This window comes from Lingula anatina, chromosome 7 (genome assembly GCF_051362555.1).
Source record: "Lingula anatina isolate TDL-2025a chromosome 7, LinAna3.0, whole genome shotgun sequence".
NCBI lineage: Eukaryota > Metazoa > Brachiopoda > Lingulata > Lingulida > Lingulidae > Lingula > Lingula anatina.
The window spans coordinates 3,010,609-3,025,000 of NC_141773.1; the positions used below are offsets into that span (position 1 = coordinate 3,010,609).

Here is a 14,392-nt window from a genome sequence, read left to right on the forward strand (position 1 = left end):
TTTAAAGGCCTACTGTGGTCTAGGAGCACAGAGCGTTCACTGCTTTTTTTACAGTATAAAAACTATAAATCGACGTCAAAAAATTGTTCTTTTTAAGTTTTAGAGAGAAAAGATGAGATTTAGATGAAAAAATTCTGATTGGTCAGTTTCTAGTGACGTATCCCGGGGAGTAGCTTCCCACAGCTGTACTAGTAATAGTATAGGCCTATAGGCCTACTATGCAGTAGGTGACTAAACATCCAGGTGTCAGAAAAACAAAATGCCGCAAAGTTGTGTTGCTCCCGGGTGCCGTAATGTAGGTTACGATAAGAAAGACATCTGCTATTATGTCCTGCCTGCGGATGCCGCAAAACGTAAAATTTGGCTCAATTCTCTGAAGTTAAAAAATCCCAGCACAGTGTCAAAACACGCGAGGATCTGTAGCGACCACTTCGAGCCGGAATGCTTCGTACGTGACTTGCGAGCTGAATTGTGCGGTGGAAAAGCACGGAGAAAACTAAAAGATGATGCTGTACCCAGTATATTCGATTTTTCGGAGTACCAAAATGCGACAGTAAATGCCAGAGCGCTGCCGACGAGAGTCTTACCTGTAGGATGTGTGCATGATGCGGCCGTCGAAAGGAAGAAGAGAGCAGCTTCTAGAGCCCAAAAAAAGTTCGTAGCAGAGGTACGTTGTCGAATTTTTTTATTATGTTAGTGAAAACTTTAATATTAACATGATAGTGGAATCAAATTTTTACTCGACATACTGCTGCACTGATCACGTGTAAGGCGGAAGTAGCGAGGTAAGTTGCAGAGGTGTGAAATGTAGTGTCCGATGCTATCAGTCCGATATCTTTGGCCTTTTGTCCACTGACCTGGCTCTCCGGGAATGACACTGGTAAACTGCACGGGTGTGAAAAATAATGTTAGCTGTCACACCTGCATGTATTAGGTAACTTTCTCTTATCAGTCGGGATAAGAAAGTTCAGCCGACGCGACAGATGGGCATGTGTGAAAAACTATGTTCGCTGCCCTGCTTCCAAACCTTTACTGTTAACATAGTTTTGGTGTATTTTGTTGGTTAATAAATGATAACCACGTAGGGAATTCATCTTCTTTTGTGTATCTATCTTCAAAAATTTGAATTTATAAATGATCATGTAGTAATCAATTGCGTGTATCGCTATTAGTTTGCACTGCTAGCAAGCGCCTAAAGCCTTTGCCCTTTGGTCTAAAGTTCATATTACCTGTCACACGCAGAGATAATATTTTTTTGAAAATTTGTTAAATCTAAACATGCATTTACTCAAAATTTTGCTGACATATTTTTGTGTAATGCAGATGGAACATTCATGGTTAGGATTCTGAAATAGTGATTATTTTGTCTAGTAACAACATAAATCCACATGATGTAAGATTTCGATTTTATACATTTTTTTTTTCAGATTCACAATATAATAGATTCTGAAATGATAGTCCAGAAGAGAGATACTGTGCCTCATTCTGAAGAGAGTCTGCCCACAGATATGCTTGCAGAAGTTTCTAACAGACTGCCAGTTAATTGTTTGTCCCAGGATCTCAGTGACCAGCTCAGTCAGTGCAACTCACCCTGCTGTAATGGACAGCCAGCGCCATGCCCCTCTCCATGCTGTAATGGACAGCCAGCGCCATGCCCCTCTCCATGCTGTAATGGACAGCCAGCGCCATGCCCTTCCCCATGTTGTAATGGAAAGCCACCCCCATGTCCTTCTCCCTGCTGTAATGGACTGTTTATGTGCCAGTCACCTTGCTGCCAAAACCCTCCACCACAACAGTCCACTCCAATGAAATGCAACAATCTGTCAGATTGTTTGGACTTCAGTGACCTATCATTTCACCCAGATCATGATTCCACTTATATACAGGACACCGACAGTGAGTCAGAATGGGAAAGTCCAGATGAAGAGGCGGAGAAAGATGACACTGACCCAGTGACTGACACAAAATGCCTAGTATTTCATAATCAGTTGAAAGGTCTTTTTGAGAAGTGCTTGGGGGACAAATTTTGTGCCGCGCCAGTGGTGGACAGGAAAGAAGAATGGTGTGGCAGCATGTTAACTGTCAAAGGTACCTGTCTAAACCATCACGATTTTGTCTGGCGTTCGCAGCCGGTTGTGAACAAGCAACCTGTAGGAAATATATTATGTGCAGGTGCAATTTTGTTTACTGGGAACACTTTTACTTCATTCAAAGAAATCACTGAGGCTCTCAACTTGAAGACCATCCAGGAGAGGCAATTTTACGCTATACAGAAAAAACACCTTTTGCCATGTGTTAACCAAATGTGGAAAATTCACCAGGAACAGCTTTTGTCAGGTCAGTGGATATAAAGTCTGTATCATCAACCGTAATGCTTATATATATATATATATATATATATATATATATATATATATAATAGAGAGGGAGGGGGGATTTCTTAGTTGGGTTTACTCTGATTATATATGAGATGTCTAAATATTTGTAAGATGTTCATTAGGAAAATGTACAACCCTCTCAAGTTTATGATTATTATTATTTTTCTTCTTTAGAATATACACAAGATGAAGCTTTGGTTGTGGCAGGTGATGGGCGTTGCGACAGTCCTGGTCACACAGCAACTTTTGGCACGTACAGCCTGATGGACACAAAAACCAACAGAATCCTCACTACTAATGTTGTGAAAGTGACTGAAGTCCCAAATTCTTACCATATGGAAAACGAAGGCCTTGTGCGTTGTATGCAGGATTTACATGTAAGTTGAAAGTTGCTGTATGTTATACTACTGTAATAATTATTTTAATTGATCTAGTCATCTCTCCCAGATGTGCACCCGTCTCACTACACGTATTCCTACATGAATTATTGTTCTTTGCAGAATTCAGGTGTTACTGTGCACACTATTGCCACTGACAGGCATCCACAAATAACAAAAACCCTTAGAGAGAAATACCCCTCCGTCGAGCAGCAGTATGATGTGTGGCACTTGGATAAGTCGGTGAAGAAGAAGCTCTCTGCAGTGGTTAAAAAGAAGGAGTGTGCAGATTTACAGCCATGGGCAAAAGCCATCAGTCATCATCTGTGGTGGTCAGCTGACTCTTGCCAGGGGAATGCACTGGAGCTAAAGGTAATTGAATTGGAAGGACAGGTCTTACAAAATTCATTGGATGTAAAAGTTAGAAGTAATCCAAAATGATCACTGCTTGTCATTGAAGCTTTTTTACAGCTTGTGATCCTTTGCCACACAAGTCAAATCAAGTTTTGGTTGCACAGCTGTCATGTTTTTTTTTTGTTTTGTTTTTTTAGGAACGTTGGCAGTCTATCTTAAGACACACTGTTAACATACATGAGTGGACAGTAGGCCAACGCTTCTTGAAATGTGCTCATGAGGATTTATCAGATAAGCAGTCCAGGAGCAAGAAATGGTTGAAGGCAGGTTCCCCTGCCCACAAGGCTCTCCAGTCCATAGTATTGGATAAAAGACTAACAAAAGACCTTGAGTCGGTAAGTGACATTAGAAATTAAGAAAAATGACAATTTTATTTTGACCGATTAACTCTTATACAGTAGTTTGTTCTTTAGAAATATTATTTTCCATTACACATTGTATCTATATACTTTTGTCACACTTTTTGTGTCAGGATTACTAGCTGTTCTCCTTACTGTATTAATTTATTTCAAGTTTTAAAAAGTGCGCTTTTCACTGATGAAATACTACCCAGAGGGGAATAATTCTTTCATTATTTTACTTACATAATTCTGGAGTGAATTTCCATTGATATTTACTCATATGTATGTTATTTCACATTACCAGGTTACTGGATTTTGTCACACTGGCCACTTGGAAGTATATCATAACATGCTGCTCAAGTATGCCCCAAAGAGGCTCTCATTTAGTTACGAGGGAACAGTGGCCAGAACATTGCTAGCAGTACTCGATAACAATCACAATCAGAACCGGGAGCAAGTGGTGAACAAGAATGGTACACTTCGATGGAACGTCCGATGGTCTAAAGTAACCAAACGCTTTACCGCACAGAAGGTTATGGGCCAAAAGGATATGGAGTTCCGTCAACACTTGATGCAGTGTGCAGTAGATAGAGTAGAAAGAGGTAGATATTTTTTCCAAAAATATTCCTTGGTAACAATACACAGGAGATTGAGATTAACAGTTTCAGAAGTGTAAATTATTCATGATATCAATTTTTATTAGCTACTTTATAATGTGACTGTTTAGGATATAAATGTGACAAAGACAACCTTATACATTTCATATATTTTTGTTGGTCAACATATTTTTATTATATTACAATAATTAACATTATCTGTTTATTGGAAATTACAGGGCTTGGGGAAGAAATTGACAAGATTTTTGTCCCAGAGTTAGCAAGGAACACTGTGGCCAAGACGCCGAAGCCCACTAGAGATGAAGTTGTACAGGGACACATTTCTAGATTCCGCAAACTGACATATTAGACTTGATTATTATTATTCAGTAACTTGAGCAGTTCATGTGTCCTTATTTTATGAATATATACAAGTACAGTTGATCCTTCAAATGTATATTCTAATCATTGGAAAAATAATCAGTGTGAATTGTAGCAGCAGACTAATAAGCACTACAGATGTATGTTATGCATTAACTGTACAGAGTTCATGTTCTAAATGCAGTTCATTGTAAAGGTCCACAATCACAAAAATAAAGCAAAAATAAATGTTTAAATGTAGGCTTATTCATATATTGAGCATAATCACACATCCTCATGGCCGTCCATTGGTCCACCCAGTACCTCATGATAACCTTCATAACATCCATCTTTTTCTGGAAACCGTTTCCTTATTGAGGTCACTACACAGGCAGGAATAACTTTTCTTCGCCTCCTCCCCAGCTTCCCATATATCCACCATGTGAAGCTTCTGTACGCCACATATCTGTACATTCTAGAAAATAAAAATGTGGTATGATCATTTTTTGTGTTATTAATTCTCAGTGGAACATGTCACCACCGCTTCAATGAACGATAATAATCAGTTAAATAATTATTTTAATATAAAATGAGTTAATATACAGGACTTAGTTTAGTGGAAATTAAAATACAACCGGACTAAACGACATTCCGAAAAGCGCCGCTATCATTGTCTTACCTGGTCGTAATTGGGTCACGCAGACTTTCCCCGAGCACTTCTTTCATCGATGCCATGAGGATCTCCAGCATGTCTGCGTCTAAACATGCATTATTGTAGGTCTGTAGTTCGGTAACGCATCTGGTATCGTGCTTCATTTTGGCAGACACAGCAGTGTTTTCACTACAGCACGTTGATTCCACAAAGGTGGGCATAAGCTCACAATGGCCACACTCGCACCACGCCAAATCGTTTAGTCGGCTGACTGTAGAGAGCTCTCCTTCACTATCTTCCTGGTCCGTTTTCCACTCGGCATCATCCACATCTTCTGCAATACCCTCTGGTTCAAACAAATATCCTTCAATTCGTTCTCTGTTCATTTTTACAAAATAGTTCAGACAAAGCGATCGAGTAAATGTAAGTAAGCGGATAGCTGAATCGAATATGGCTTTCTGAGCCTCGACGCCAGTGACGTCACTCGCCTCAAAGCGCCACCACGCGGGAGTATCGTAAACTACATTCACACCTGCATAGAATCGGCTTTAAAAACTAAATAAACGTAAGAACTTTTTTTTCATTACTCAAAAATGACTTTTGGGCACCTAATGGATAGTTTAAACCCGTTTTTCCATCACAGTATACCTTTAACTTGCATTGATGGCTAACCGCAACGAGTTTTCAGGGTACGAAACCTTTCAATTCTCTTTCCAAGTTCAACCGTAGGTGAAAATATGCTCGTTCTGTGGTCCTTGTTGTCACAGAAGGCAGTTGATGTGCACTGCTCTTTTTACGAAATCATTACAAAGCGTCTGCAACGTGGCGGAATCTTGACATATACATGTATTTTAAAAGCTGTAGGAGTAGAGTAACTGCGTGGTACGGAGCACTACATTTCAAGTGGCATTTTTGGAGACGAAACGTTTTACGAAAGTTGTGTCATGATGGAAAGCCTTTTCTCCTGCATTTCCATTTTTGCTTAAATTCCATAAATCTAGAACACTTCAATCTCCAACACACTGTGGTAAAGTAAGTGGTGATCGCAATCTGTGGTTATTCACGACAAGCTTTCCGTGATGTGGGAAATTATAGCCATAGGAGCAGAACACCTGATTCCCCTCACAGAATTAAAAACAAAAGAATAAAAATGGCGATCTATTAACTGAAGCAAATTCCTTTAAAACAGTTTCTTTGCCAATGAAACCTCAGCGTGCGTGCTTGTTTCTAATAACCTCTGTTTTTGTTCTTGACGGGTTTGTTTGTGTATCTTGGATATGACTGAATCGTTTCACAACGGCTTAATAATGATGTTTGAAAGGAAAGTCATGCTCCTTGAAATCCGATTATTGTTTTTGACGAGTGGCCTCCCACCAGAACACAAAATGGCTACATGGGTTAATATAATAGTTGGAACCTGTTGCTTGGATTAGCTGTATGGCAAGGATCGCTTACCTGAAAAATAAGATATCTCATTACAAAATTTGTTTGGAGAATGAATTGTCATATTGAGTTTGTTTGTGTCGTAAAACTTGACTGGTCTTGGTGTGCCATAGCTGAGAGTGGGTTTGGTATGATGGGGTGGGGTGGGGTGGGGTGGGGGGGGGGGTGAGGGAGTTCCTTTTCTCAAGCTAGTTCCCTACTGTTTGAACCAATCACATTTTATCTGGTAATTTTGGCGTTGTCAAACGTGGGGGAGGGGGGGGGGGGGCGTTTCGCTGATTCCATCGCGTTCTAGCCAGTAACATGAGCTGACTGTTTGTATTTCGTGCAGTGGGAAAATGGTCTAAGAATAGACAACAAGAAGAAAAAGAGGTCTGATCATTTAGCATTACAGGGATTGAATATTACTCTACATACAGAGACAGAGCGTTAGACACAAACAAGTGCAAAAACAAAGAAAGAATAAAGCACTGAAACGCCAATACTTAGCGACAAAGCAGATTGATACAAATCTAACAGCTTCGACCTGCAATGAGCAGAATTTGAAATCAGTTTACGGCCATTTTTATATTGAGGGGGAGTTAGGGGGGTGAACCAAGACGTACCCAGTCCTTGGCGAAATTTTCAGTACGTGTGAAGGCGTGTGAAGGCGGGTTAATTTTAATTGCAGTTTATTGAAAGGATTGCCAGTATTTATGACACTGACGTCCGCTGATATTTCACATGGTGACCTCTTGAATGTACTAATATCTATTTCTATATGTAAGTGCCATACGTGATCAGTTACACCTCTTGAATGTACTAATATCTATTTCTATATGTAAGTGCCATACGTGATCAGTTACGCCTCTCGAATGTACTAATATCTATTTCTATATGTAAGTGCTATACGTGATCAGTTACGCTTCTCGAATGTACTAATATCTATTTCTATATGTAAGTGATACACGTGATCAGTTACGCCTCTTGAATGTACTAATATCTATTTCTATATGTAAGTGATACACGTGATCAGTTACGCTTCTCGAATGTACTAATATCTATTTCTATATGTAAGTGATACACGTGATCAGTTACGCCTCTTGAATGTACTAATATCTATTTCTATATGTAAGTGATACACGTGATCAGTTACGCCTCTTGAATGTACTAATATCTATTTCTATATGTAAGTGATATACGTGATCAGTTACGCCTCTTGAATGTACTAATATCGAATTCTATAAGTAAGTACCGTACGTGATCATTTACGCCTCTTGAATGTACTAATATCGATTTCTATAAGTAAGTGCCGTACTTGATCAGCTACTACTTGATCAGCTACGCATCAAAAGAGGTTTTTTTTATCTTACATTAATTTTGCAGCTGAGCCAAGGCTATTAATGCATGCGCCACTGGCATGACAGGCCTTTCTATGGCAACATTGCTAATGGTTAAGTTCCGCAAAAGTGAAATAAAAACAACTACGATGTATGAGCATTCTTCTCAGCATTTAGTTATACATGTAGGCTACATTGACTTATTTACCGGTACATGTGTATGTACATAGGGTATATACATGAACGGTGACTTATGAGTTAATATACACTAATATGAACATTTTTTCTATCAGATAAATTTATTGTTTCGTTTTTTAATTCACTTTTTCATGCACAGTTAAGATACTATGCGGGCACCCATCCTCGATGCAATGGTGTAATATTATAATAAATGTCCTTCACATTAATACGTTTACATTAACAGGACTGTTGAAATGAACATGAAATATTTCATGCGACTCGTACACTTTAATCCTTCCTGATAGGAGTTTGACCAGATCATCTCATCGTGATAATGAGCATCTTATGAACCTCTTTCGTCAGCAACCTTAATTATAGGAATATATTATTGCCTATAGTGTTTGCTACCATTATTGCCGATACAGTACTGTGGCACGCATGTAACGAACTGCAGTGGCTTTGCCGGTCCCCCCCCTTCCAATATGCATATGATGACGCTTTTCACACAATTTTTGCTTTGATCTGTAAATGATTAAGGCTTTAGAGACGTAAAGCGTTTGATGGAACGGTAATTCATGAACAATAAAGTAGGAGAAGTATCTATTTTCCCTAATTTTGTGAAAAATATTCAGTAATATACTAATAACATAGCGGTAGATATTTCCGTCTCTGCTAAACACTAATTAAATAGGGGAAATATGTTGTATTTCACTCACCATATAGATATAAAACAATCAATACAGGTAGATAAAATGAATCAGCGACACTGGTTGGAATATTCACCAGTACAGCCCTACCCTTTAACAGAGCTGTTACAGAATTGTATGAAAGACAAAAGCAATTTTGGACAGCTAGAAAGGCGCTGGTATAGACTACTAGACGGGTGACTAGTAGCTTGGACATAATAGCGTTATTATGTCCAAGCTAGTAGTATAGCTCTTTGCTGCAATATACATGTGTTGTGGACAAATAACTCACGTCTATAGCTTATAACAACCATCTTAGCCAGAAAGGTACGAAAAATATTAACCAGGATCGAACAGCAGTTGAATTCTAGATATATATTTGAAAACAACGACATTACCTTTCGTTAGCTGTGTCTTGTACTCACCGTAGCCTGTATAATCACCAAAGACCTCAGATGGGGTGCTCTTCAGGACAAAATGTGTCAACAGGCTCGGATCCGAGTCCCCCCGGGTCAGAGCTTTGAATTCGGTCACCTCTGTTACACTGTACCCAATCACTTCTCTCCGTTATGGTCCCGCTAGTGAGGTGAACGCGTGGTCCCTCAGTAGCATTTGAGTCATGAAGCAATCAATGGCAAGTTATTGATCGCTTTGACTCGTTTTCAAAGGCCGCTTTTAAATCTGGTTTTCCTTGCTTTTGTTAACATTGGAGTCATTGTAATACAGTCAGACAGGCAACTGTCTTGGCTTCACATGTTAGCAGTCCACCCGTCAATAGAAATGCCCCATATAAACTGCGCAGTTAATGTATATTAAACCACCGCTTGGATGAGTCCGCTGAAGGACGGAGTGTTTTGTAGAAATCCCAGCGGGTAGTATCACCTTGACGCGACCAGTCAAGGCACACCTGAAGATTGAGTGCTGAAATCGAGGCTGTTATATTGATTGCTATTTTTCGTTTGAATAGTCCAGCATTGTCTGCATATTATGCGTCTGTTGACTAGCAGTGCGACTATTTAACGATTGTTGTTTTTAGGAATAGAAATGCAATAGAATGGGGGCTCAAATAAAACAATTTTGATTGTGAGTTAGCCTACCCGATGTGTTGTGTCGCATTTTTAGTTGACAGAAAATTTGTTGTACTGTGCGAGAAAAAGAAAGATTTTTAGACATTGGAGTCATATATATATATACAGTATATATACGTTTTCCTTTTCTTTTCATGGCATTTCTGTAACTTAAGCACGTTACTTTGAGTAAACTACAGAAAAGTTGAAGGTGTACGAGTCCGTTGAAAACAGCAGGAGGCGTGTTAAACTGTTAATCTGATTGCATTTAGCGAGAGTCCCCGCGGATTTGGATCGATCTACGTAGAACGATGGCTTCATTGGAAATTAACCCCATTACCTTCCACTTCTTTTAATTACTGTTATGAACGTCATATTGGCATAAGATGTTATTGGATCTTACATGTAAGTCGTGATGCTTTTGTTTTTACCGGGTGGTAATCGGGCTAGTAGTACATGCACGACTTACGCCACTGAAGAACTGTAAACACGTACAAGAGTATAATTATCGAGGCCATATTAACACCTTCGAGGCACGATATAGCAGTAGAACTTAAACTGACGTCACCTTTGTGGTAACTTTGACAATACAATCGTCATATAGGGTCTACTGGACAGGTCAATTTGACCCTGTGTAAATACGTATGTATGGTCAGTAGTCCACCATGACACAACACAAAGATATCACTTAATTGGAGCTTTTTGTTATACATGGCTTATATTATTTAGTTCTCTATTGCTATATCCTAACTGGTAGTTGTTAAGCTCAAATTTTCACGTCAGTTCAGGGCGGTGCATACCGTCAACACCCAGTCAAAATCATGGCCAAAAAATGACCAGGCGTCTAATGTTGTAAGGCACATTTGGAGTGCGGTGTGCAAAAACTGAACTCTTCTGTACTTTTCTTTTATTCTGTCTAGTTTTTTTATATTTTATTTTTAGCTTTATTTTATTATTTATTCCATTTGTGTATCTCCTTTTTAAAAATGTGATTACAATTATTATTGTGTTAGTGAAGTGGGGTGTCTATGTAATATGGCGGACAAAGATTGCAGCAGTTGAGACAGATGGAATGTGTTTTCTACACCGGTTCATCCAATGAAGTGAACTGTTGTACCAGCAACACAATCACTCAGCTTGTGACCAGAAATCTTGAAGCTGTTAGTTTATTTCATGAGTTCGCATACACTGCAAGCAATACATTTTATTTCTCGATTTCTTGTGTAAAAAATGAAATAAAAGTCTCTTGTAGACCTACATGAATTGTCTATGTTGTTTACGTCAAGATAAATTTTAGGCGGTATTCCGAGAAATATCCTTGTCTAAAAATATATTAATTCCAATCTTACTCACCTGATTCAAATTGCAGAGAACATTTGAGATCTTTAACGATTATATTCCTATCAACGCAAAATCATTTGGATAGATGCCAAAATGCATTGGTTGAAAATACCATTTCGATCAGTTTTTATATCCAGGCACTAAAATGTAACAATATACCCAGATTAAAGTAAAGCATGCGTATCAGATGCTCGCACAGAGAGAACTATTCCTGTAACATATGTACATAAAAGGATTGGAGTCTTTTGCAAAAATGATTTCTCGACAACATATACCAATTAAATATTGTTTTGCCTGCTTTTTATTTTGTGCACCATGGATTCATTCGCATGGCAATATCAAAACATTTCGCTACATGTTGCATCTAAAATTAGTAAAACAAAGTTTATCACAGTCCATCTTGTTTAGGGATGGGTCACAACCTTGTTTTCTGATTTGCTCACATCAGGGGGCGTGTCAGTAAATAAGGATTTTGATTGGTTGCCAAGGAGGTGTGGACGTTTACGTCTTCGAGCTATGTCTTAACAGCATCGTCTGGTATCCGCGCTTCTTTATCAACTAACAGCTGAACTATCCTATCGCCTAAGTAAAGATTTATTGCTCGTTTTGTTTGCCCTGATATGACCAAAGTCTGGCCATCCGCCAAGGGGACTAAGTAATCAGGATAATCAGCAAATGATGCTTGAAATTAAATACGTTTTTGATAACTACATATACATGACGTAAGCCTGTTTGTTATCTAAAGGTTACGTCACAACAAGACTATTGAAGTGACGTTCTGTCTGGACTGACTTCGGTGGCACACGTTCACCAACTAATAAACCATCTTGTGTGGTATAAGGATTTGGGTAGGCCTAATTATTTTTCTGTTGTAACTTCTATTAAAATTTCTTTTAGTAAATTAGTTACTAGTTCGCTTAAGCAATCCCAGTATCATGTTTGAAATCGTTTACACCCCTTGGGGACCCACAAGTTACATGTGTCATTACGGACGAAAGTATATCTTTAGTACATGTTTATGGTCAGTACATATGATAGTATGTTATTATATATATACATATATATCATATTACATATGAGACTGAAGAGCTGACACAGCTGTGTAAGATGGCTCTATAGCGTTAACAAATAATAAGACAAATAAATTAATAAAAAAGAAAAGAAGTGGGTAAATGGATCACGATCTGTAGTGGTTGACTGTCATCAATTGTTATGATACTGACTACTAGAAAGAAAAAAGACACCACGCACAGACGATAAGATAAAACAAAATCTTCATCATTTAAAAGTATTGCCTTGGGTACACTGTACACAGTTTTGACTCGATCGTTTTATTAGCATCTATATTGCGCTCAAAATAAATAATCAGACAAATAAAAATAAAAATGAAAGAACTGAAATAGAAAATGACTTATTTAACATTAAGAGTGTATTACTATCATATTATGTGGTAAAGCACTTTTGGTATCACACATGTATTTGCGTTTATTAGATTAAAACAAAGCATGCTGCACTATCTCCAGAAATTCTGTGTACCAAGTAACCGGTGAATGCTGGATAAAACCATGTTGTTACTAAACAAACAAACATCATGCTCCTTTGTACACGGCGGATTAAAACAATTTTGTCCCATGAGAATAAACATTTTGATCTGTATACTGCTATGCAATTACGTGATAACAATTATTCTAACATAAGACGTCAATTTAGAACCGCTGTGTGATCGGTAAGACAGTGCTATTTTTCTCGCCATTGCTGACTCTAGCATTACGTTCAACGGAGAGTTTCAATTACTAACAGTTTTTCTACAGAGTTAATGAGTACACACACACACACACACACACACACACACACAGAGAGAGAGAGAGAGAGAGAGAGAGAGAGAGAGAATAGAACATGGCACCTTGATGCAGTAAACCGTGACTCCCCACACACATTATTTCATCGTGCTCATCAACCAACCATGATGCCCAGTACATTCCTGGCCCTACTATTACATCATTCCAGAAGTAGGGTTAAGGGTGCTCTCTCTGAGACAGCACGTACATAAATTCTTACATAAACTTGGCAAGAAACGTGTTCTCCTATCTATAAGCTATCTAATTTCAGGCCTTCCTAACCGCCACGCTGTGTGCTCGCATACTAGTCATAGGTCAAGGAGATGACTATGTACACACGCCCTCTTGTTAACCAATCAATTGTGTTATCTAATCACACACCCCCAGGTGGGAGCCAATAGAAAACAAGGTGAGGGTTAAGCCCCCTGAGCATCCAGTGCATTGAATGCCAGGCTGTCTTGATCCGGGGGCCTGGGATCCGTTTTAAATAACGGATTCAGTTGAAACTTGTTTTAAACACTTTGTGATAGAAGTCGCATTGCAAGTTGTATAGCCTGTAACCGTATCCTTGACTGTTAATATAGTTTTTGGCACCTTAATTATAGAATATTCTGTAAGGTAATCGTCAATGTAAATAAATAAATAAATAAATAAATAAACAGAATATCACAGTGTTACATGACAGCTGCTCATGATTAACCTCATCGACACAACTGTTTTATTTTGAATTTTCTTCTTTCAGGGTAGGCTGTGTATTTCTAAGCCACTACGAGAGAGAGAGAGAGATCGAGAGAGGTCTTAACTGTTCTTTATTATCTACAGTTATGTGCTTTTGTTCTTGTTACTTTGCTGTAGGACTGTTTAATGCTGTTAGTTGCCGTGCCCTCCGTTTAACCATCTTGTCTTGTATAAGATTAAAAGAGTGCGCCGAGTTGGTGGAAAAGCAACCCTTGATTGTCTGTACGCCCGCTGTGTTTGCTGTGATTCACAATATACAAACACACGTAATCGTAGATAGCGCGCTGTTTCTTGGAGTGTTGTTAAAAAAGAGAAAAGAGAAAATCTGCAAAGACTTTTATAGCAACCAAAAACAGTATTTTTAAGAGGTTACATGTCTGTTTGTTAGTTACTAAGGAAACTCCAATACTGTAAATTCATTAGTATGTAGAAATTTATTCCTTATTATCAATTTTTCTTAGAATGTGAAAATGGAGAAGAGAGAAAATCTGCAAAGACATTTATAGCAACTAAGAACAGTATTTTATAAAGGTTACTTGTTTGTTTGTTTGTTTGTTACTAAGGAAACTCCAATACTGTTAATTCATTTGCATGTAGAAATTTATTCCTTATTATCAAGTTTTCCGTATTCTGCATGTTATTCATGGCCTAACAATAAATAT

The 14,392-nt window shown here is 38.4% G+C and overlaps 3 protein-coding genes across 7 annotated transcripts in view; 2 read left to right on the plus strand and 1 right to left on the minus strand.

Annotated features, from left to right (window-relative positions):
- The first annotated feature begins 16 nt into the window (after nucleotides 1–16).
- Nucleotides 17–4,723, plus strand: LOC106159403 (uncharacterized). Of its 2 annotated transcripts, none has more exons than XM_087017216.1 (7): nucleotides 17–667; nucleotides 1,428–2,337; nucleotides 2,553–2,755; nucleotides 2,879–3,127; nucleotides 3,307–3,504; nucleotides 3,815–4,112; nucleotides 4,346–4,723. In XM_087017216.1, the coding sequence occupies exons 1-7, from the start codon at nucleotides 260–262 to the stop codon at nucleotides 4,474–4,476; spliced, it is 2,397 nt and encodes a 798-aa protein (XP_086873342.1). In that variant the 5' UTR covers nucleotides 17–259; the 3' UTR covers nucleotides 4,477–4,723. The 2 variants fall into 2 exon arrangements, with proteins under 2 accessions (XP_086873342.1, XP_013391137.1); XM_013535683.3 differs by lacking the exon at nucleotides 17–667 and adding an exon at nucleotides 711–934.
- LOC106159404 (P2X purinoceptor 7-like) lies at nucleotides 4,186–9,649 on the minus strand. 2 transcript variants are annotated; one of them, XM_087017245.1, is made up of 3 exons: nucleotides 9,172–9,649; nucleotides 5,146–6,573; nucleotides 4,186–4,941 (listed from the first exon to the last, which is right to left on the minus strand). In XM_087017245.1, exons 2-3 carry the CDS (start codon nucleotides 5,502–5,504, stop codon nucleotides 4,752–4,754), a joined length of 549 nt encoding a protein of 182 aa, XP_086873371.1. In that variant the 5' UTR covers nucleotides 5,505–6,573; nucleotides 9,172–9,649; the 3' UTR covers nucleotides 4,186–4,751. The 2 variants fall into 2 exon arrangements, with proteins under 2 accessions (XP_086873371.1, XP_086873372.1); XM_087017246.1 differs by having other exon boundaries at nucleotides 9,145–9,649.
- Nucleotides 9,650–14,316: 4,667 nt separating this feature from the next.
- Nucleotides 14,317–14,392, plus strand: part of LOC106165769 (monocarboxylate transporter 14-like) — a 14,131-nt gene continuing 14,055 nt past the window's right edge. For 2 of the 3 annotated variants that reach the window (XM_087017218.1, XM_087017222.1), the window contains exon 1: nucleotides 14,318–14,392. This exon is cut by the window's right edge and continues 319 nt beyond it. The gene's annotated coding sequence lies outside the window, so the exon portion shown is untranslated. The other variant, XM_087017224.1, reaches the window with a different exon arrangement.

Bases quoted from the DNA above. Each gene is read 5' to 3' on its own strand.
- LOC106159403 (XM_087017216.1), top strand. From the start codon at position 260: ATGCCGCAAAGTTGTGTTGCTCCCGGGTGCCGTAATGTAGGTTACGAT. The intron at 668-1,427 runs GTACGTTGTCGA...TTTTTTTTTCAG, and splicing joins AAAAAAAGTTCGTAGCAGAG to ATTCACAATATAATAGATTC. The intron at 3,505-3,814 runs GTAAGTGACATT...TCACATTACCAG, and splicing joins TAACAAAAGACCTTGAGTCG to GTTACTGGATTTTGTCACAC.
- LOC106159404 (XM_087017245.1), bottom strand. From the start codon at position 5,504: ATGAACAGAGAACGAATTGAAGGATATTTGTTTGAACCAGAGGGTATT. The intron at 4,942-5,145 runs GTAAGACAATGA...TTTATTTTCTAG, and splicing joins CGTGACCCAATTACGACCAG to AATGTACAGATATGTGGCGT.